The 24620-nt window shown below is 41.7% G+C and overlaps 3 protein-coding genes across 3 annotated transcripts; 1 reads left to right on the plus strand and 2 right to left on the minus strand.

The window, feature by feature from the left end:
• Positions 1-248: 248 nt before the first annotated feature.
• On the minus strand, positions 249-14710 carry LOC134656621 (3'-5' RNA helicase YTHDC2-like). Its single transcript, XM_063512178.1, has 13 exons — positions 14345-14710; positions 13717-13943; positions 13241-13342; positions 12341-12487; positions 12009-12156; positions 11524-11671; positions 10517-10692; positions 9871-9995; positions 8080-8221; positions 4775-6801; positions 3276-3491; positions 1876-2000; positions 249-420 (listed from the first exon to the last, which is right to left on the minus strand). The coding sequence occupies exons 1-13, from the start codon at positions 14556-14558 to the stop codon at positions 249-251; spliced, it is 3969 nt and encodes a 1322-aa protein (XP_063368248.1). The 5' UTR covers positions 14559-14710.
• Positions 14711-14877: 167 nt separating this feature from the next.
• LOC134656485 (RNA-binding protein NOB1) lies at positions 14878-16399 on the plus strand. The gene has a single exon (XM_063512021.1). It carries the CDS (start codon positions 14979-14981, stop codon positions 16350-16352), a length of 1374 nt encoding a protein of 457 aa, XP_063368091.1. The 5' UTR covers positions 14878-14978; the 3' UTR covers positions 16353-16399.
• Positions 16400-18701: 2302 nt separating this feature from the next.
• Positions 18702-21535, minus strand: LOC134656502 (cotranscriptional regulator ARB2A). The gene is made up of 6 exons (XM_063512061.1): positions 21332-21535; positions 20981-21129; positions 20120-20268; positions 19645-19999; positions 19123-19207; positions 18702-18814 (listed from the first exon to the last, which is right to left on the minus strand). The coding sequence occupies exons 1-6, from the start codon at positions 21486-21488 to the stop codon at positions 18732-18734; spliced, it is 978 nt and encodes a 325-aa protein (XP_063368131.1). The 5' UTR covers positions 21489-21535; the 3' UTR covers positions 18702-18731.
• Between the last annotated feature and the right edge of the window lie 3085 nt (positions 21536-24620).

The following is a 24620-nucleotide window of genomic DNA, read 5'->3' on the forward strand; positions in this document are numbered from 1 at the left end:
GAAGTCCGTTTCTAACAAAAGCTGTCAAAAAGTGACATCCGCTCGTATTACAAGTTACAAGCTTTTGAGAAACGGGCCCCAGGTATGTCGGAGCGCTCACAAATATCCGAAGACGCCTATCGTCGAGGCGTCAGAGGACGCGTTCAGATGTTTTCGAGCACCTCGATCGCTCCGATATATCTGAGGGCGACCCGGCACATGTATCTTCTCAGACCTGTTGATGTACTGTTGTGTGCTGTCGTGTGGTGCTACTGCGTGTGTTTGTGCGGGCGGTGCTGGTGCGGGTGCGAGGCGGGTGCGGCGCGGCGGCGGGGCGGGGCGAGCGCCAGGTGCAGCGCGCGCGCGGCCGCGGCGCACAGCTCGGCGCCGTCGCCGCACGCCGCCACGCGGCTGTTGCCCGCCAGCGAGTTGCACACGTGTCTGCGAAACACGGGGGACTTATCATTAGGGTGGGTCATTTTTACTTTTTTTTAATTTATTAGGGGGCACAATTAAAAAAAGGTGCCATTTGGTAATTAATTATTGCACGTATTTTTATTTTATTTTTAGCTTTAATTTTACTGCCTCCGGATTTTAGATAAAATTTTTGTTAAATGTATGGACATTGTGAAAAAGAAATGTTTCTTTTTGAGTACTTTTTTATTTATTTATGGCTCTGAACCTTTACCATGCTATTTCGAGCTAATAATGGTATAACTTTTTAGCTAAAGTTTGAATAAAGAGACGATACATAAATATACTCCGCAGACCATACAAAATATAACAATATTTATATGAAAACTTTGAAATGGATCCGGAGGCAGAAAATGAATTTCGATTACAGAATAATTTAAAACACTGTTTATTGGCATTATTACGCAACTTTTTGTAACTGTGCCCGAAGGATAACTAATACTTTTTTTTTCTCCATACACAAGTGACCCACCCTACTTATCATCTATGGCGGTCAGAAAACGCGCTGTGAGCCTCCGTCGGCTATTAATGGTTTATCTTGGTCGAATATGCAAAGCGTCTCACTCTCTCATTAAGCAAAATGTAACAGACAGATACACATTGGACCAAGAAATTAGAGATGCGCAAAACGCTTCACCGAGTTGAGAAAAGATTGATTCATATGATATGTATCATTGATTTCGCTCAGTGGATCTGTAGCTATATTGTTCACGAGTGAGTAGAGAGAGATGTCAATCGATCAGATACACACAGCCATAAGTGCGACCAAGATGGCGAATCACGCGATACGGTCCCGCCAAGTTTTCCCGACACCCTCAGAATTCTTCCGAAACCTTCGCATCGTCTCACTCGCTCGTCACGCTCGGCCGTCTCATTTGAATCATGAGTAGAAAAGAGCGAGCAAGAAACACTGAGATAAATGAATTACTGAGAAAAATGAGTGCACTGAGTTGAAGAGTGAGTGAGTTCAGTCAAATGATATCTACAATTCATTTAAATCACTCACTCGTGAACGACACATGTCTACAAGAAATTGAACAGATGGAATACCACTTTTATAAACTTACTGCACCTCCTGAATGAAAATCCTATATAATGTTGTATTAGCATGGTAGAGCAGGTGATATATACAGACCCAGTTCAGCTCAATTGTCTCCAAGCACAACGCAGTCCACAAACACTTCCACTAGACGGTTGTCCTGACATTATAGATATTAGGATACTACCTAGGCACCTAAAAATCTGTATTCTTACCTAACGGCATGATACGGCAGGTGTTGTGTGCAGAGCCAGTCGAGCATGTTATCGCTGAGCGCAGCGCAGCCCACGAACCGCGCCGCCGACTCGCGCGCCGCTAACACTATCACTTAATGCCCCTCCTGACATTATACTACAAATCTAGAAATCTGTAGGTATCGTTACCTGACGGCATGGTACGGCAGGTGTTGTGTGCAGAGCCAGTCGAGCCCGCTGTCGCCGAGCGCGGCGCAGCCCACGAACCGCGCCGCCGACTCGCGCGCCACGAACACTATCACTTGATGACCCTCCTGCAATATACTCATATGTAGTTACTATTAAGGATGCACATCCTCATTACACTCAAGTGTTCTGTCTGGTTTATAAAATATTCTATGTTGCTATGAAACGTTGTTGATAATCTTGCTGTTCCTTTTGACTTATCTAAATAAACTATACACGTAAACACATTTCTTGTTATACTTTAATAGTTACGCCATTATTTCATAACAATATTTCACCAATATCTAATACAGCCATTCTCAAAGTGTGTTCCGCGGAACCCTAGGGTTCCGCGACACCCCTGCAGGGGTTCCGCAAGAATTTAGATTAATAAAATAAGCATAATTATTATGCTTATTAATAAAAAAATACATTTCCAAAAACTATTGTTTTATTGTAGGGTTCCATCAAGTATTTCGCTTTCCAAAAGGGTTCCGTCAAAAAAAAGATTGAGAACCGCTGATCTAATACATAGTTCAAAACTTGAAACCCCTTGTCCCGAGACGATATCGCGTGACATGGTAGTCAAAATTCATCTCTATATTTAGAACCCTAAGGTCATTTTTCGACAAATGTCAAATTTAGACACCTGGAACTGTAGGGATTAAAACTACAAACCAAGAAATACATATTATAGGGACAGATTACGTGGTCAGCATTTCCCCGCGCTATACGGAATGCCGCCGCGCGACTTGCTCCTCAGTTGTTCCCCGGCTGTGTACTGAGAAATACACGTTCTAATTAAGTATTCCGGATTATCATTTATATACTCCCAGATAGTTAATTCCTATAACTGGTGACTTCCCGACATTTGACATTTAGTGAACCGTGAACTATTAACAGTGACAATTAGTGTTGGTGCATTGTTTAAACGGCTTTTAAAGGAAAATCTGGTTGAGTTATTTCGTAATATTATTTCGGTACGCGTGTGTGTATTACGGCAACTCCCCGCGCACCTGGGTAAACGGAAGCAAATTTAATTGTATTGTATTGTTTTTTCTATCTAATAGCTTTAAACGAGCAATTCTTGTTTATACATATATATATATATATTTCGGGGATCTCGGAAACGGCTCTAACGATTTCGATGAAATTTACTATATGGGGGTTTTCGGGGGCGAGAAATCGATCTAGCTAGGTCTTATCTCTGGGAAAACGAGCATTTCCGAGTTATTATATGTTTTCCGAGCTCACCCAGATATTAGTGATATTAACTGATATTGGCCCGAGTACGGCGCGCTATCTGACACTGACAATATTGACAATATAATATTTGTCAATTATTGAACAGTGACAATACTGACCTGTTTAACCTTCATAAGCTTGGCAGTCGTGGCGGGTGCGAACGGGAGGCCACTACTAGCGCCGTCCCCCTCGTCTCGTGCTATAAAGTACCGCGCCCGAGCGCCCGCCTTCTCAATGTTGGCGAGCAGCGCGCTGCCGGCCGGCGGGCTCTTGGGCCCCGAGTACTGAGAGTAGGACGGCGTGTCGCCGCGCCAACCCGGCCGGACGCCGTTTCGCTACAAACATATAACTACATTATTAAATTGTACAACATAAAGCTTTGGATTCCTCCGAAAACGGTGCCGTCGTATTACGGCCGCTATATAGCGTTGACTGACGTCACTAGAACGTTGTATATGTAAACAAGATGGCGCGGTTTCCTAGACGGCGTTACGTTACGTTGATTGTCAACGTAACGTAAGATGACGGCCGTCATGACCTTGTCGATAGTTTCGTGAACGTTTTATTAGATAGCGGTGACGCCATTTTGAATAAATGACACGAGATTTGAATAAATGATTCCGTACTACGATTATTTTCCTCTTCTGATGATATTTCATCCTCCAAGTAAATTATAGATGATCAAGCAAATAAGTCAGTAGGAAAAGGCGCGAAATTAAAATTTTCTATGGGACGTTATCCCATCGCGCCTACATTTTTCAAATTTGCCGCTTTGACCTTGGTGGATGACGGTGTGTTATGACGCCGTGGTACTTTCCACATGTCGCCACCGTAAAGACGGCCGTCTTTTGCGGCCGCTATATGACGGCCGTCATATGACGGCGCCGTTTTCGGAGGAATCCAAAGCTTAATCGCGTATTTAAACCGTTAAAAACGTTCAAGCTGATAAACAAGACCAAGTGCGGGTAGTTCAAAAAACTCGCGCGGCTAGATGTTGATGTCATCTTTAGCCAGTCTTCTCCGAGACCACGGGGACAACGCCGTCCTCGAAACGTCGGAGGTAAATCTAATGTAACTTTATACCAACTGTATGTAAAACCCTTTTTATGTGCAAATAAATGATTATGATTATGATTATGATTAAAACTTAATTACGCGTTAAGTCCCGTTGTACAATTTAGTAATGTGTAAAAATCGTGAAAGTTTAAATCGGTGTTAAATATAGAACTAATATGCAGAGGACAATTCAAGGCGCGACGAAAATTACTAGAGATTACATGTAGGAGAACAATCCAAGCGGAGAAAATAAAACCTTGAATCGACAACATGCCAAAATTTGTAAAGTACATCAAAAACTATTTAGGCATATGCTATCTGGATGATTCACTTTTAGCTTCACAAGTAACTAACCGTAAAATAACACAGAGTCTGACCACGCAAGTCCGTGCAAAGTTACCGCGGTCCGAGTCTAATTTTTTTTCGCCGCGATCATTCTATTTTTGAAATAGAAACAAAGGAATACTGATTTATGAAAGCTAGAAAAGGTTACAACAAACATACTGACTGTAACTTTAATGTTTCTTGACATACTCAAGTTAAGCAAAAGTATAGCACTTACGTTTTGGTAGTAAGCGTTCTGGTTCTGGTAGTAGTTCTGCTGGTAGTCCTGCTGATACTGCTGCGGGTAGTACTTCCCGTCGTGCCTGTACTGCTCTTCCTCGGCTCTCGTCCGCCAGTTCGGCGCGTCCACCGTCAACGGCTTAGGTCTCTGACCGATCCCCGACGGCTGATTCAGACCCACGTTTTTCTCCTCGGCCGCTAAAACGTGCACCACAGTGGTCAGGATCTGCTCGTCTAAAGGCGTCATTGGTTTAGCCGGGTTCGACATGCGACGGATAACCAACGCGCAGAGCTTCTGTCTCAAGTAGTAGACGCTTATAGCGTCGGATGCGTCCGCCGTGAAAGCCATCCAGTCGTCTAGAGTTAGCACGGCTGTGTCGGGCGAGGAGTTGTTCTCGTCAGCCTCGCTGTCGGAATCGCTCGACAACCCTGGAGGATTCGCTCGCTGCGTCAGAGCCCCGGGCGGTAATCTCAAAGGCCCGCCGAATAACGCCACGGTCAGGGGTGTCACCATCGTGTTGCAGCGTATGAAGCAGAAGCGGCCCGCTCTGGATATCTCCTCAAAAACAACCCAGTCCGTCGGCAGGTTTTGCACGGATTTGTGCGCGCCCGCTACGCCGTCGCCGCGATGTAAGGTCGAGCTCGGATGGAAGGCCACTTTCACTTCCTTTGAAGTCCTTAACGACCCCGATTCTCGGTCGACGCGGGCCGTCGAAGGGTACAGGCCGCTCACTAGCACCGCTTTCACGACGTGCCATTTTTCAGAGTTCAAGTTGACGTCTTTAATGTCGCCGGAGCCTCTAGCTTTGACTAGACACAGCGCTCGGAGCTGAGCTAGTAGTTGCGCTCTATAGCCCACAATCATCTCCATGGTAGCTCCGCATATTAAGTTCTTAGCGCAGAACGCTCGTTCCGCGCCGTTCGCTCTCGCACTCTGCCACGCTTGGAACGCTCTCAACAGCGCCATGTGGTCGGAATAACAGTCCGCCGCGAACTCCTTCCGCGCCATACTCCCCCGCTTCCTGTTCTCCGGGTTCATGGATATCTGGAACGGCTCCTTGTTGGCCAGGCTGCAGACGATCGTCAGGATCGGGTCGAGGCACTTCATGACGCACGCGTACAGGAGCATCTTCCCTAATTTCGGCTCCACGGTTAGATCTAGAAGGTGCTGCCCGATTTCCGTCAAATCTTCCATGGGAGTCAGCGCCCCTATAGTCTTTAGAAGCGTTACGGCATTTCTCACCGCAAGGAACGATGGGGGCTCCAATGCTTTTGATAGAAAGTCCGCTATAGGCGTATTTCCAACGGCTAGCAGCTTGGTATGAAGGCACAGTTCCTGCAGTGGCACCCTCAGGATCTCCGGGATGGAGTTAAGTGGTAACGTCTGGAACCTCCGCTTGGAGCACATGTGGAAGCAGTGTCCGGGTTTGGTGCGACCAGCGCGGCCCGCGCGCTGCTGACAGCCGGCTCGAGAAGTCCACACACACTGTAAAGAACACACTCCACCACTTGACTCGTAGTACTTCTCTTTAACCTTACATGAGTCCACAACATACACTACGTCATCTATAGTGATCGACGTCTCCGCTATGTTCGTCGAGATGATGATTTTCCTCGCATTCGGGAGCGGATTAAACACTTTCTTCTGATCGAGCGTCTGCATGTTACTGTGCAGCGTGAATATTTGATATTTCAACGCGTTCATCTCCGTGCAATTCTGTACCAAGTCCCTGAGCGTCACTATATCGTCGTATCCGGGTAGGAAAACTAGTATGCTGCCTTTGGGGAGGTTGATATGTATGTGTTTAATGAGGGCCAGCATGAGATCATGGTCTATAAAGTCCTCGGAGACGGTGTGGTGGTAGACATCGAGCAGGAAGTTGTCCGCGGCGTTGTCCTCGGTGTCCCTGGGGTCGTCGGGCGCACCGAGGGAAGCGAGGAGCGCGGCGCACTCGCCGTGTCCGGCCTCGAGGGCGTAATCTCGGGCGGTTTTGCCGTTCTTGTCTTTCACTGTGGGGTCCGCACCTGAATCGATAAAAAAAAATTACATCACACTATTTTCTCTTTCTATTATCTTTTACAGGCATCGTAAAGAAACAAGATTAATTCTGACAGTTGCCTAGTTTTCCCCTGTAGCGTGATAAGATAAAACCTCGTGTTACCGACCCGGATTCAGGATTCCGTTAGAAATACAGTTTTTTTTTAATAATCTACTGATGGCGATTGGCTCTAGTCACACCTGAGGGAAAGTGAAGACAGAGCCATAGAGAAAAAAATACATAGAGTGCTCACTCCATACATCAGTTTTAGTACCAAAAAGACTATTAGCATCTAGCATCGAATAGCGGAACTATCAGTACTCTACTTGACAATAGATGTAGCACCGACCGGAAAGTCTTATGCTGTTGAGATAAGACTTTCCGGTCGGTGCTACATCAATTGTCAAGCAGCAGTACTGATAGTTCCGCTACGCGATGCTAGATGTAGACACTGAAATTAATAGTCTGAACTGATGTATGGAGTGAGCACTTTTGTCTTACTATATTTCTCTATGACAGAGCTTAAGATGGAGCTCACCGGTTCAGTAAAAGCTAATTCAATCTTGATCAGAGACCAAGGTCATATTTCTTAGGGGCCGATGACGGGAGCGCATTCCATTCCCTAGCCGTCCTTACCAAAAAAGTGGCCAAGTGCGAGTCGGACTCGCCCATGAAGGGTTCCGTATTTAGGCGATTTATGACGTATTAAAAAAAAACTACTTGCTAGATCTCGTTCAAACCAATTTTCGGTGGAAGTTTACATGGTAATGTACATCACATATTTTTTTTAGTTTTATCATTCTCTTATTTTAGAAGTTAGGGGGGGGGGGGACACACATTTTACCACTTTGGAAGTCTCTCTCGCGCAAACTATTCAGTTTAGAAAAAAATGATATTAGAAACCTCAATATCATTTTTGAAGACCTATCCATAGATACCCCACACGTATGGGTTTGATGAAAAAAAAATTTTTGAGTTTCAGTTCGAAGTATGGGGAACCCCAAAATTTTTTTGTTTTTTTTCTATTTTTGTGTGAAAATCTTAATGCGGTTCACAGAATACATCTACTTACCAAGTTTCAACAGTATAGTTCTTATAGTTTCGGAGAAAAGTGGCTGTGACATACGGACGGACAGACAGACGGACAGACAGACGGACAGACAGACATGACGAATCTATAAGGGTTCCGTTTTTTGCCATTTGGCTACGGAACCCTAAAAAGTTGTTAAAAGAGTAGTAAGATAAGGTTGATGGTGGGACGCACCGATCTGCAGCATCTGGCGAGCGGTGTCGGTGAGGCCGTGGCGCGCGGCCGCCATGAGCCCGGTGCGGCCGCAGCCGCTCTGCGCGCACTGCACCGGCACGCCCTCCGACAGGTACATGTACAGGATCTGGCAGAACGAGTCCTGGGAAAACATTTTTTATTTATTTATTTATTATAGCTTTCATTTAATTATTAAATTATACAACGGGACTTAGGCCGGGGTTCAGGCAGACCAAAGAGGAGATGGCGGGACGACTTGGACGCATTTTATCCGGATTGGCGGGAAAATGCAAACGACAGGGTTGAGTGGAGGAAGGGAGGGGAGGCCTTTGCCCAGCAGTGGGACACTAAACCAGGCTAACAAAAAAAAAAAAAAAAAAAAAAACGGGACTTAATCGCGTATCTAAGTTTTAAGATTTACCTCCGACGTTTCGAGGACGGCGTTGTCCCCGTGGTCTCGGAGAAGACTGGCTTAAGTTGGCATCAGCATCGTCTAACCGCGCGAGTTTTTCGAACTACCCGCACTTGGTCTTGTTTATCCGCTTGAACGTGTGTCGACAGAGTGACATCCCTAGTGCGCAAAACGTTCAAGCGGATAAACAAGACCAAGTGCGGGTAGTTCGAAAAACTCGCGCGGTTAGACGATGCTGATGTCAACTTAAGCCAGTCTTCTCCGAGACCATGGGGACAACGCCGTCCTCGAAACGTCGGAGGTAAATCTTAAAACTTAGATACGCGATTAAGTCCCGTTGTATAATTTAATAATGTGTAAAAATCGTGAAAGTTTAAATCAGAGCTTTCATTTATTCTACAGAGAATTGTAATTTTTAAGTTATTTGTATTATTTATTTGATACATATATTTTTAAGTTTCTTTATTTTTCTACTGTATACCCCTTCTGGGTAAAAGCCTCCTCCAGCTGTTTCCATTTGGATTTATCTAAAGCTACACTTTGCCATTCTTTGCCTGCAGTGGCGACAGTCTCGTCCTGCCACCTGGCTAGTGGATGTCCTCTTTTTCTAGAGCCATGGGGCCCCTTCCATTTGGTCACCTTTCCTGTCCACCTCCATTTAGTAGAAAACATACATTTAGTCAAATTCACTCAAATATTCTAACTACGGCTTAGAACGCTCAGTGATTAATTTCTTCCGGTTTCAGAATCCCAAAAGGTGTAACGTACGGCATGCTTCATAAGCGCACGCACTTGAAAGACTGAGACCGCGAGAAATTAGACTGAAACCGCAAGAAATTAGTCCCAGTGCGTTCTAAGCCTACCTCCGGACGGCAAAGCGGCAACGCCGACCGCAACGTACTCACTTGCGGTTGCAAACGCGCCGCGTCGCCATTACAAACTGTAAATCTAATACCTTTAAACGAGCAATTCTTGTTTATTTAAATATATATATATTTATTATTTATTTCGGGGATCTCGGAAACGGCTCTAACGATTTCGATGAAATTTGGTATATAGGGGTTTTCGGGGGCGAAAAATCGATCTAGCTAGGTCTTATCCCTGGGAAAACGCGCATTTCCGAGTTATTATATGTTTTCCGAGCGAAGCTCGGTCACCCAGATATTTCACAATTAAATGCTTATGGGCACGCGCGGACCACTTAAAACTATATATTACTATATTATTTTTTACTGTGGCTCTCTTCTTTTCCTATAAATTTTTTGGGCACTGTGGCAGCCAGTCAGTTCTTGCCAACAAATCAAAGAACATTATAAAACAAATATGACTCCGACTTGTAACATGGAGGGTTCCTGTAAGATAACTTCCTTAACACTTACCAAGCTGCCTTCCTTGAAGCACTCTTCTAGAAACTCGTCCATGTCGGCCTGCAGCGTGGGCTCGAGCGCCACCTCCTTCTCTTCTTTACTGTCTTTGCTGTTGGTATCTTCTGGCTGCTTCTGGCCTGGAAATAGTACTTGATAAAGGCATTTCTGAGTTGTATACTATAGTACTATTTCTGAGTACTATGTAGTACTATTTCTGAGTTGTATAGTATACAGTATAAGGTAGTAGTTTCTTCTTCCAAATAGACTAAATTTCGGCTGAACAGAATTTGATATTTTAACAAAATTAGACGGGGAATCGATAATGCCTTTTAACGCCACTTGCACCATCCCACTAACCGGTGTCAATTTGTACTGGTGATCATGGTAACTCCAGGTTTAACCGGTTAATGGGTTAGTGAATGGTGCAAGTGGCTCTTAAAGAGGGTGCACCTGTGCTTTTTTTGTTGACATTGCTCAACTGGGGCCTTACCATGATGTCCTTATTGCGATTATGTTTAGGACCTAAACTGAATCGCTAAAGGACGGAGCTATATAAGTTGCATAGCTCCATTTAGTTATTCAGTTTAAGTCCTAAACAGAATCGCAATAAGGACATCATGGTAAGGCCCTTGTACGATTTAACCTTCCTGTACAATACCTTCGAGATGTGACCAGTAGCTCTGTCCAGACTTGAGCTTGTGTTTGAGCTCTCTCTCGGCCTGAACCATCTTCTTGGTGCGGTATTGCGTCAGTTTCAGGATGTCTTCCAAGTAGTACCGCTGCACCTCGTGCAAGCGCCCGGGGATGGTTATCACGGGGCAGTTGTTGAAATATCTGCAAATGGATAAGAAAACGTAGGTGTTTTGTTCAAAGTTTTTAATCACATCGCGCCAAATATTCGGTATTTGGTAAATAAATCATAAGAAGTAAGATATTTATTGCATAAAGCACACCTACACAGGACAAGAAGATGAAATAATAAATAAGATAAAAAGAAAATTATGAGAATAACAAAACTATAACACAATAGATAAGATCATGTACACATTAAAAACAGAAAATTACACACATTACAGCAATGTGTGCCGTAGGGAAAAGGCCGTCTCGGCATATTGTGTCAATTCACAAGCGAGGCAAATTGCAACGATGTTATTCTGCCAAGGCCTTAAGGAGTGACAGTATAATAGTCGGAAAGCGTGAACTTTCGGCACGCTGCGCTAAACGAAGTTGCCGCTTTCCGGCTCTGTCGAACTGAAAAAAAGTATACACACCTCGGCCAGTAAACAGATTCCATGTGTTCTGGGACATTTATTGCTTTACCTAGGCATTTTGACCTTGTCGAACTATAGGTACATTCAGCTGCATTCAGAGAAGTGACCCGTCCCGCTGCATAGAAGCTTGTGTGCAAAGGTGCTGAAAATAGCAGCTAGCATGGCCCGAGAATAAAGCTGCAGAGGCGAGGCGTCCAAAGAACTCGCCCCATACAGTCAGCAGCAACAGTTGCTAAGCGGGCGAGGTGTTTAAAATGATCTTGACGCGACTATATTGTAAAGCGAATAAGAGCGCGTCAAGGTAATTTTGAACACCTCCCCCGCTTAGCAACTTCTGATGCTGACTGTACCAGCTCGTGTTCGGAGCAATACACCTTAGCGGGCTGAAACTGACCTGGAGAAGATCTGCGTGTCCATGGTGGCGGACATGAGGATCAGCTTGAGGTCCTTGCAGCGCGGGAGCGCGTCCCGCAGCGCGATGAGCAGGAAGTCGCTGAACTTGTCCCGCTCGTGCACCTCGTCCACGAATACGTGCGTCACTCCTGAAAATACAGGGGCATCAATAGCGTCATTGGTGGATTGTTGCAAAATATAGACTAAACAAGTAAATTTATGACGCATTTACAAGCACTAGGCTAATATGGTATATAATCCATTAGGGTTCCTAATTTTTCGGTAACCTAACCTAAACCAATTTCCACGCGTTCACCCACCTAGTACAGGTATCGTAAACGTTTGAAGAGAAGAGCCAACCAAAAGTTAATTTCACTTGTCTAAATCTAGGTGTTAATTGTTTGACTGACTGGAACATCCGTAGTAGATGGTCCAAAGAGCAGCATTCGGTTTGCCGACCCCTGACCTAGTATAATGTAAACTCACCCGCCAACTGTGTGTCGGTGCACATAAGAGTGCGCAGCAGGAGGCCGTTGGTGCAGTACGTGAGCACGGTGCGGGGGCTCACACGAGATTCCAAGCGGATCTGGTAGCCGATGCTTTGTCCGATCTTCTCCATACGCTCGTAAGCTACCTGGCAAAGTTAAGGGTAAATTCGAATCAATTGTCTTAAAAAAAGCGGTTTTGTCTTAGCCCCTGACCTATTTAAGAAAAGAACTTTCTAGAATTGGCCTGCAAATGCTTGTTTTATCGCAGCGAGCAACAACAGGCTACACGCTAGGACCATGTTTAGACTAGACCGCAGGCTACAGACTTACCCGCTCCGCGACGGACACGGCGGACAGGCGGCGGGGCTGCGTGCAGTAGATGCGGGCGGGCTGCTTGTGTTGCTGACAGTGTTCTAGCACTAGTTGAGGAAGCTGTGTGGTTTTGCCGCAGCCTGTGGCGCCTGCTACTATGATCACCTGCAACAATCGTGTTAAATGAGTGTACTATAGCCTTGAGTCTAACATATTTCACAAGTATGAACCCATTAAACAGATAGGTTGCTGAAACTTAACATGCATAGCTTATCTAGGGTCAATAAAATAGAAACCAGTTGTCAACGACTTGTTTCTCTACCAAACTTTTGTCCCAGTCCCAGGTTTAATGGATGAATTTCCAGGAAAATACCAATAAGCAATAAATTCTTTATTCAATTATGTACATTAGTCGTCTTTAAAGTATGTCGTTATGTTGTAAGATTTACATTCTTTAAAACATAAATATAACAAATTGGACACATCAATATCATATTCAGTGGCAAGAAACAAGATGCGACATGCAGGTTCTGCCAGGAGTCAGAGGAGACTGCAATGCACATTCTCTGTTCCTGTGGACCATTAATGTCAAAAAGAAATACCTACTTAGGGCGGCATGTATTGCAACCCTATGAGGTACAGAACGTTACGGCCCAAAGCATCTGTAATTTTCTGGATGCAACGGCATTAGTAATGAACTTTAAAGGGCCGTCACAATAGATCAATACCTGGTCGACGTGACACTCAAAGGCCCAGTACCACCCCAATGATAATCATATTCAGTTCTCAAAAAAAATAGGCAAATTTCGGTCTAGCTACCAAAAGTTGTGTTTTAGCTTAGCAATAAATTATTTGTGTATATTATTTTCGTGAAATTTGTAAAACATTTATCTTAATGACATTTAAAATAGAACTTACCTGATTGTGAGTAATAGCATTGAGCAGCTCCTGCCTCTGTTCAAACACAGGCAACTTTTCTCTAAACTTTACTAATTCTGGATTATATGTTGTACTGGGCACCTGAAAAAACAACCTTGTTCAAGCCTGATGTTCATTCTTTTAAGACTTAATAACTGTTTACATTCTTTTAAAAACTGAATAAAACAGACTATCAGTACATTTTTTTCTTAAAAGTTACTAACATCCTAAGTGGACTAGGATGAAACTATAATTCACTGATTAAATACATTTTAGCTTCCTAATAAGGTCATTGTCATACTTCTGCTGCTGCTGAGATATTAATCTTTGGTATTGTAACATTTGCTAACTTAAGTTTTAAATTTAATAGTATATCCATATCCTAATGATTATTAATACTATTAAAGTAGCTGCCGTATGCATCACATCCTTGACAAGTCTCAATAAATAAAATGGCTCAGTTCTGAGCAACTAACTTGAGCAACCCCATTATTCAACTGCCCAACAGGCTTATGAGCCAGCTGGGGGCTCCGCTCCTTCTCCGGGCAGCAGCTCAAGTCATCCTTCTCTTTACTGGTGATGGGGAATGTGTTGAACAGCTCCGTGATGCTGCAGCGCATGTTTGAATCCAGGATGAGCTTGGCGTCATTCTGGATTATTGTGGAACCGATACGTTTGTATATTGTTAAATAGCGATTTACACCTGGAATTAAATGTATTATGATAATAAATTATTGATATTAAGGAATATGTCAAGTTTATTAAAGTTAAACCAGCAGTAAAGTAAAGAAGGAATACTATCAACATTATTAGTCAAAGGATTTTTGGTGTTCTCTAACAGACTTCTATGTAGTCAGATGGCCTAACATGTTTTTTAATCATGACTTTTATAATATAATAAGCTGTGTGACGTGTGACCTAAATATATTTTTGAAATATAAGCTTTATAGGAAAATATTTTAAACCGGATTTAATTAATAATGCAAGTAAACTTATTACTAGTTACTTGAAGCGGAAGAACTGTACTTTAGCTGGCGGGCGGGAATATAAAAAAATGACAAATTGGCCCAATGTAACCTATATTGTGTGTTGTGTGTAACTCACCTTTCCCGCGCGATTTCGACTTCAAGCCCAGCTTGGCAACAGTCTCATGGATGAAACCCCGTTCCTGCGCCGACAGAAACGTCGGAAACTTGAGCTCAGTCTCATTTTCATCACTTAAAAACTTATCCAACTGGATTTTCAGAGCAATGCTCACAGACTCCGCTATAGGAAAATGCTTGTTCCCCAAATTACGCTTACCCTTTTTGGAACTCATTATTCTTAACTATTATTGAAACCCTGTGCCCTATACGATAAGCACATAACACAATAATTTCAATATTATACGAATATGTTTACATTTACAATATCGAAATTATTTTCGACTTTTGTCTAAATACGACAAGTACCATAAACAATGAAAAAGTCTATATCGCAGATACAACAATACTTGACACAAAGGTCTTTCAGTGCACCAGACAATCGGACCGATTGTACAAAAGAAGCGAAGCGAATGCATCCGTCAGATGGTGATACCATATGTAAGATAACCGGTAAAATGTGCCTACAAAATTCTACTCTCTAAACTTAAAAAAAAAAAGTTTGAAGTGCTCGCAAAACACATGGAATTTTATTATTTTGATAAAATAATTTGATTTTCGTTAGTTCATGTAGCAGTTCTTATATATCAATAATCATGTCGAAGAAAATCCAACATTTAGTTGTGGATACCACAGCTTTCATCAGAGCTGCTAACCTTCAGGAGATGGCTGAAAATATGTACACGGTTCAAGAGGTAATTGACGAAATTACTAATGACCGACAAAGAAGGAAGCTCGTCGTGCTGCCCTACGACTTAAAAGTTAAGGAAGTCTTCACAGAAAATATAAAGTTTATCACAGAATTTTCTAAAAAAACTGGTGACTATACCAGTCTCTCTGCCACAGACATCAAGGTTATGGCTCTGGCTTACCAGATTGAGAAGGAGAAGGTTGGTGTAGAACACCTAAAAACTGAGCCGACTATGCAGAGAACAGTTAAAGTTACTGGTCTGCCTCACTTTAACTCCAGTGTTGAAAATAAAACAAATGAGAATGAGTCAACTCCCCCGGAAGAATCTAATCCTGTGGAAGAACCTAAACCTGCGAAAGAAGTACCAAAAGCTAATGAAGACACTCCTAAGCCAGTGGACTGGTCCAAAATTAACATACCTGGTGCGCATGGTGCCAAGCAAGGCACAGACTGGTCTACTATAAAGATAGAAAGTTCAGATGCAGTACATTTCGATGTACAGAACCTTCTGGATGATAATTCTAAAGACCAGAAACTAGCTGAAGATATTGCTGAGCAAATAAAAAGTATGGACTTAAGAGATGGTGAAGATGTAGACAATCTCATTAGCAAAGTATCTTCTGAGGAATCAGACAGCGAAGAATATTCAGAGTCTGATGACAGTGATGGTGGGGAATGGATAACACCAAGCAACTTGGCAGAAAAAAAGAAAGAAATGGACATGGGAGAATTTGAAGACAAGGCGGTGGAAGTCGCTACAATAACTTCAGATTTTGCCATGCAAAATGTCCTTAAACAAATTGGTTTGAATGTAACAGCCATTGACGGTCGCATAATAAGGCAACTTCGTACATTCATATTTCGCTGCACGACCTGTTTCAAAACTACCAGTGTGATGACAAAGCTATTCTGCCCGAAATGCGGACACGCCACCTTGAAAAAGGTTGGAGTGAGCATAGATGAGGAAGGGAACCAACACATTCACATCAATGGGAGGAAACCATTGACTGCCAGAGGAAAGCGTTTTAGCTTGCCCACTCCTAGAGGTGGTCAACACTTCCAGTACCCAATTTTAACGGAAGACCAACATATTCATAAAAGGTTTGCGACTAAACTGGCACGCAACAAAACTAATGCTCTGGACCCCGACTACACAGCTGGATTCTCACCATTTGTGATGAAGGATGTCAACTCTAAGTCTGCTGTTCTTGGCGTCCGAGCGAATAAACAAGATGTCAAATACTGGATGAAGAATTACTCTAAGGGAAAGAAGAAATAAACTTATTTTAATTAAAACATATATTATATGTATAAATTTATACTGTTTCACAGTTGTATTCATTGATAATTAAATCCTTATTCCTAATTCTTATACAAAGTATAAAAATATAAATGTTTGTGCAAAAGACAAAACCATTACTTTTGACACAAGAAACCTTAAACTAAATACATTTTACCATCAAAAATTTATTTTGTATGATACACATTCTTACTTTCATATATTTTTGATGAAAAAATTTTAAGAGCCCATCAACGTGCACACTAGCTGGAGCTGCTGGATTCGTCAATCTATGCGTCCAAAGTTAAAACGGTTTTGTTTTGAGTTTATAGATCAGTGGTTCCTAACCTGGAGGTAATTACCCCCTTGGGGGTAAAACTGGTATTTTACGGGGGTAATAATCTAACCTAATATAACAATACAACAAACGTACACGTTTTATTTCTTATTACCATAGGGAGGGGTAAAATCAGGTTCCCTAGTTAGTCATAGGGGTGGTTGGACTGAAAAGGTTAGGAACCACTGTTATAGATTGACGAATCCAGCAACATAGAAACTAGTTTGATGTATTCAAAAGGTACTTTAATACAAGATACAGTCCCCCTTTTTTAAATATCTTTCGTTAAATTTAAATAATCACGATTATTTAGCAGTGGCGCTAGTGTGCACGTTGATGGGCTCTTAACCCATTCAGGGCCAGCGACTCAGCGTATGGGTCATGCTCAAACAGTTCCGCAGGGCCAGTGACTCACATGTGAGTCCTGAATAAATTCTGATTTAAACGAAACGTAATTTGATGTAATAACGTAAGTAACATATAAGCTAACAATCATTTCTATAAGGCATATTAGGATAAAAATTATAAACACGTTTTTTTTAATGAAAACAGGGTCTCGAATATTCAAATTTGGTTTACTATCAGTGCAATATAGTAAATATACTGAAATTCTAGATACATAATGCGATGCAAGCAAACAGAAAAATCTATATTGAAAAAATACAAAAAATATATATATTTCAGAAGTTATTGACAGGGCTCAAGGTATGGGTCACCGTGGCCTGGCGCTACTTGTAAAAACTGCTAATGTTCCCGTAGCAGGCTAAAATAAACTTTATTGGCTGGTTTTAAAGCTTATTTCATGTTGAAGCTGTTTGATATTGTACCATTTTACAACTGATTACTGTTTGGATGATGGTAAGCAACAATTTGTAGGAACCAAGCCGTAGTATAATAATATTTTGTTTTGTATGAGGGGTAAGGCAACGAGGATTTTTTCCCACTGTACTTTTATGTCATAATATTTGGTGATCGTTGTATTGTATCTTAGGCAATTACCTACTAACAATGATGTTAAAGTTAATTTTTTTTCGTTTCAATATAGAACAAGGCGGTTGAAACAGTCACCACTAACTAATATGTATTGTATAACAAATAGTTTGTGACAAATATTTACAAGTTTTTTCAAACATCGTGGTTTCTACGGCAGATTAGAAAGTAAGTACTATAATACATTTTAAGTTCTCTATTGTTACTAATATAATGGCGTTTACCAAAACAAAGATAATGACCGACCAGGTGTAAGCTTATCGGACACACTTGGACAATAAACAAGGAATGCATCCGAACGGCGGCGGCGGTATTATCTTTCATGTGGTATTTGTCACAAGAGTTCAAGATGTGATTCATCCCATCCCCCCTATTAGAGATGTATTTTGGAGTAACATGGAAAATATTATTTAGTCACGATTTATTCGTTGGCGACTTTATACTCCTCCTGTGCTGTTTAGTGATTTCGTATTTTGTTCATCATAATATTGCATTGTCATTCGATTTACATACGTATGCAAAATTTCATCTAAATCGGGAAACGGTTCTAATTTAACTTCCAAGATTTGCCCCAAAAACAACAACAAAAAACACGGCAAGTTAAATAGAATCAGACTAAGCTAAGTTGGCAGCGATTTTGATAGCACAGGCTGAGTACCTAAGTGTAATTGAAATGTCATACTTATATGAAATTATGACGTTTAAATTAACACTTGCACAGGCTGGGCTATAAAATTTGCTACCAACTTAGCTTGGTCAGACATTAAACGCTTGTAGAAAGTAAAAATATTCACTCCTACAAACTGCAATAATTAGTTTCTTTTTTTATAGGCACAGAAAATCGGTGGTTAGTAAAAATGTTGCATAATGCTGTCCAACTGGCCGGCTTCATAAGCGGCGATTTATTTACCGTTCGCGCCAGGCTCGAGACCCATAAGCTGAGTCATGCGTTTTAGCTAAAAACGATTTGTATGGTGGCCTGGCGTATTGTGTACGCTCGGCGGTTCGTGGCCATGAATGGGTTAATATACTATTGTACAATTCATCAACATTCAGTTCTTGGCTAGTTTTTCATCAAAAAAGTTGAACACTGAATCCATGCATGAATATGAAGTCATTTCGTGTTTTGGATGACCTGTAACAAAACATATTTGTAATAATATTCAGCATATGGAAAGCATGACTCATTTCAAACGATAGTTCTGCATGTCAATCGACAGTACTGCGTCTACACTGATAGCAGCAGGTGTAATTTGCAGAAAGAGTGCAGTTTCAGTGTATACTGTCATAGCTGAGGCTGTCAGGTGCACTGTTAGGTTTTCATACTATCAATCCAATCAGTGATCACATTGCATCAATGTGATGTGAAGCTGATCTTATTTCTGCACCTTAATTACTATGGCATTTATAACCTTGTAATTATAAAGAGTAAACAATGCGTACCGGCCGAGACCATCGGTATTTCTCCCTTCCTGGTGGGCATGGGCGTGTCCAAAGGTTTGTTTGATGATATCCAATTTGTTGCAGTCTGTAACCAATTAGATTGTTACATTAATATGTATAAAATGAAATAATTGCTAGCACATCCCATTGCATAATTTGAGACATTAGCCTCTTAAGGCCAAGACTTACAAGAAATATATCCAAAACTTGCCCGTAAAATTTGAACTTATAGTGAAGGAAATAAGAGTTGATTTTGCTTTGTTTGACACTTGCACGAAACAAAACAAATTCAACTATATTTTCTTCTTCTTCCTCGTGTTACCCCGGCATTTGCCATGGCTCATGGGAGCCTGGGGTCATAATTCAACTATATTTTGATTGATTTAAAATTTAATCGTCATAATTTCATAGAAGTTTGTTTAACCCTACCACTATTGATACTGTTAACCATTCAAGAACCTTATTGCAAGGGCATACAGTTCAAAATGGTCAGTTAATTGCGTTTCTGTTTGTAGTTTTTACCTGTGTAACATAATCTGGTATACTCTTACTAGAGAACCCATGAACGGAATCCGTCAGGGCTATAGCCTTTACTCTCTTCTTAAACTCGTTCTTATTCTTTATAGCAAGGTTCATCGTCACCACGCCGCCGTAACTGTGAGCCACGATGAAAATCGACGACGCCTTCGCGTTGGCAACGTATTTGTCCCACACGTACTGCGCGTGTTCATCTGGTGTGCCGCTTTTCGGTATTTTATTGCCGGTTGTTAGGTAGTTGTCGTTTGTGTTTAGCACTAGAACTCCATAGTCTTTGGCTACTGCGCGTTTTATGTAGGGTATTTGGGTACCTTTGTCCAGGTTTTCGTTAATGATGATACTGGAAAAGAGTAGGTATACATATAGGCTGTGTAGCGTATGAGCAGAAGAAAGGTGCCTATAGTATTGTCTCATACTCCTCCTTTTTGTTGAGATCAGAATTCAGTAGGTATTAACTTACGATCGCGCCCATTGGCCAGCGCGTACGGCACCCGAGCCGTGTAAGAGAAGGAGAAGGATATCTTTTGTCTCATATTCCTTGGTGGCAAATATAAAAGTGCCACTGCTCAGCTTACTGTCAGAAGGGACTGGGAGCCTCATCATATTCTCCTGTAAAGTTTAATATGCGAGGTAAGCAATTGATACAAATGGGTAAAAATAGGCAAGACTGAAACTAAGAGATATTGTCACTACATGATAATTCATTTAATTTACAACTAGTAAAATACATTGTTGTTGTTGGTGTTGTTGTTGTATACATTTGTACATTGTTGTATATATTTTGTGCAATAAAGTTTAAATAAAAATAAATAAATAAAATGCCTATCAAGTGGATAAAACTATAAGGCTTAAAACCTCACTCATGCAGGTGTATTCCCCACATGACCGCCGCCATACATGAAGTGGGGACAAATGGGAATGATTTGTATGAATACATCCATGCCAAGCAGGTACATTTGGGAATACACTCTTATCCTGAGTTTTTCATAGGAAATATAGACTTTTTTGTTGAGTTGTGGATGACTGTGGCAGGCAATCAAAACACATCAGTTTCTAGACCTCCCTAAACATTGCCAAAGTCACCAACTTTTTTATGGAATAAATAAAAATGGTGTTTTTACTATTAACCCTTTACCTGGCACAATCGGATATTGGCAAAAATGACCACTCACTAACATCATCTATTTGTATTTTTTTCATAAACAGAATTTTAGGACTGAAATGACAATGAGGCTTAATTTGTTTTTTTTTTAACATAGTCCATTTTAGGGTTAAAGTATGCTGGTACTGGAAAAGGACCCTTGGTTTTCACAAAACTGACCTGTGCTTCTAGCAGATGATAGACATAGTCGGTGATAACCATGCCAACATTCTCATAGTGCACCTGGCATTCCTGGTGTAGCTCACTCACATTAAACTCAAATGGCTGCTCCCCGGGAACTCCATCTACAATCTTTCTGAGCTCCCCTTCTGTAAAGTTATGTAGTTAGCAAAGTTATTGGCTGCAAATTCAAGCACAAACAATTATATGCAGAGATATGTAGCAAAAAATTTAATTGACTGTACCTCATGCAGTGTACATACAGTAATGTACACTACAACTCATTTCATAGCAACTATTTACTCAATACTTTAGTTTGGTACCAGATATTATTTACACTAAAATACTTACTTGAATTGAAAGCATATCCAAGGTCTTTCAGAGCCTCTACCGGCGGCTTACAGCCCAGCAGGGTGGACCCTTCTGCATTCATCTGACTAAAGTTATTAGTACGGTTCCGCAGAAAATACCTTGACTTCAGGCGGAACAGGCTTCGCAACTTCGACATTTATGGATGACTCATCGATGCAGCCTAGATCCAGTCAATATTTAAAAAAACAAGGATGAAATCTTTTGTTATTGAAGTTCGCAAATATGGAGTTGCCGTATAAATAATGCTAGAGATGGCTTATGTTTATACGAGAACACGTAATCACTGTACCAATAAAAGTATAAACTCAAACTATTCTTAGCTATTGTTTTCGTTTTACTGATAAATTTACCCGGCGGAGCTCACAATGATAACGAGAACGAATAACGACCATGTAATGTAATGTAACGACATTGACTTGACGAGTCCGGTTAATGCTCAACCCAGGAATGTACAGCCCAATAATTGGCGTCCACTTTTTTGGACGCGAGTTATTGGGTTGTACATTATTGCCCTGTCCAAACAGTGGCTTCATATTATTGGCACGGACCAAGCTTGTACACCCTGATAACGCTCAACCCAATAATACACGACCCAATAATACGAATCCATTTAGTGAACGCCGAATATTGGTCGCATATTATTGGCCCGTACCGATAATGCTCGACCTGGGATTGCTCAACCCAGGAATGTACAGCCCAATAATTGGCGTCCACTTTTCGCTGCATACCACAGACTATAAATATTTGACACATAGAGTGATATTCTAGGGATGGGACGACGATTTTTAAGTTTACGATTCAATAATGTTGTCATGCGCAAAAAATAAAGCAAATACTGTACTGGTATTATGATGTATTATAGCTGGTCAACCAAATCTTGTCAGTAAAAAAAGGCGCGAAATTCAAATTTTCTATGGGACGTTATTCCTTCGCGCCTACATTTTTCAAATTTGCCGCCTTTTTCTACTGTCAAGATCTGGTTGACCAAGTACATAAATTATAATTTGTCAAAGGACTGTCTCATTTCAAACATAGACAGAGAGAATCATACTGTCTTTGTCTTACACTAGTACTAGCACCCAAAAGAAAAGGATGAGTATAGTTTATAGGATGAGTATTTTTTTGTGGTAACACACTATCGCACCGCCCGCGACCTTGGTGCGTGGCACCCATAAGTGAGAGCGAGAAAGAGATATCTGTCTCTCGCTCTTATTTATGGGTGCGATGCACCAAGGTCGCGTTGCGGTGCGGTGCGATAGTGTGTTATCACTTTTATATACTTACAATTTGGTTTGACCAACTATATATTTCTTTGTCATAAGCCCCCTCCACACTCATGCGCGAATCGAGGCGCGAAGCCGCGAACGCGAGTGCGGAGTCGATTTCGCAGAGTGAGGAGGGGGCCTAAGGTGGAAGTTGGTGGAAGGATATTATGGTCTTGTTACGGAGCTCCTGGATGTGGTGGTGCAATTTAGGAGGATGTCGTCGGCGTATTGCATGATTGTGGTTGCCATTTTGGTTGTTTTAAGCCCCCTCCAGACAATGTGCGTGAATCGCGGCGGGAAAACGCGAACGGGAGTGTGGATGGGGCTTTAGAGGCGGTCCAGATTTTAAGGCCCCAGTACACAATGGGCCATCGCCGGCCACTCCAAGGGACGCAGCCATGCGGTAGAATGAGATAGCAATATCACTTGCTCCCTCTAACGCATAAATGCGTCCCTTGGAGTGGCCGGCGATGGCCCATTGTGTACTGGGGCCATAGCAGGTAGCATCCTATAGAAGTGGTCTACGCGTGCCTCCGTGAGGGACAAAACATACGCAATGCGACGCTATGATTGGTCGAATTTATTCGTTGCTTACCATAATCCAAACTAAATTATGGTGGGGAATAAAAAAAAATGTGAGACTGTGACAAGGACAAACAGTAATAGCGCTTTCGCTGCTACTCCTACTGAAAGTTACATAAGACTATCCCGTTCTGTCAGTTATCCCTACCACTCTTGCCCAATCTTGTTTAATACTAGATTCATGACTGGGGCCTTTACATTATTGGTCCCAGCACTGAGCCCAAGTCGTAACACACTACCGCACCGCACCGATTTTTGCGCGCCCATAAGTGAGACCGAGAAACATATATCTCTTTCTCGCTCTCACATATTGTTGCGGCGGCGGCGCAACGTGGCCTTGGTGCGGTGCGGTAGTGTGTTATGGCTATTATGTTTTCCGGCAAAGATTTCAAGGATATGATAGCCTGGCCACACAAGCACGGAATTTTCATTCGGTTTCCGTACGGAATATCAGGTGGGAACGGGACGTCCCTCTACAAATGCATAGCGCTGTCTCGCTTGCACATGTAAATTCCGTGGGTGTGCGGCCAAGCTATAGCCCCCTCCAGACTCCAGAGTATGGAGGTGGCTTAGCAAAAGAAGTAAGCCCCCATTCGCACGGCAGCTTTTTCAACGCGCGTTAAAAAAGCGTTTGAATGACACAAATGGATACATGTGTAGGGGAAACTGGGGAGGGTTGATCACCCCTTTTGTTTTTAGCATACATTTTCTTAACTATTTGTAGTATTAAAAAACTTTATACACCATACGACTCAGAATTTATCTCTTCATTAATAGTTTGAATTAGAACAGATTTGTGCAATAAATTAGATCATTATTTAATGAAAACCCATAGTGTTGACTTTTACCATGTGTCCCCTATGTAAGGGAGACTTGTTTACCCCTGGTCGGGAGCCTTGATCCTAGGGGGATCAAGTGACCCTGGTTCTTGGGACACATGGTAAACATATTTTTACCATGTCTCCCCATACCAGATTCTCATTGATTATATAACTCGGATCGCTATTAGCAATGCATCTATAATTTGTAAAATACACAGCAAACATATATATATATTGCATCTTCCATGCTTTGAAGTTGTATTTCCGGTAATCAGATGTCTAAGCCGAAGGGATCAAGTCTTCCAGATTTGGGGACACTTGGTAAAAAGATTTTAAGTGGGAATGTCATATTTCGAGGGTAGTATCTACATTAATTTATTCACTTTATCTACAGAAAATTAATATATGAAGATATCAAACACATATTAATCCATAATCTTACACTTTTAAAAAACAATGTAATCGTATTATACATAAAACAACATAAAATAGGAAATCAATTTTTGTACCAAAAAAAAAAACAAAAATCTAAGTTATTAACATACAATTTCTTGTAACAAGCTCATTTTTTTAAAGTTCTTATGAAGGTATTTTTAGCGT

Source organism: Cydia amplana, chromosome 18 (genome assembly GCF_948474715.1).
Source record: "Cydia amplana chromosome 18, ilCydAmpl1.1, whole genome shotgun sequence".
Taxonomy (NCBI): domain Eukaryota; kingdom Metazoa; phylum Arthropoda; class Insecta; order Lepidoptera; family Tortricidae; genus Cydia; species Cydia amplana.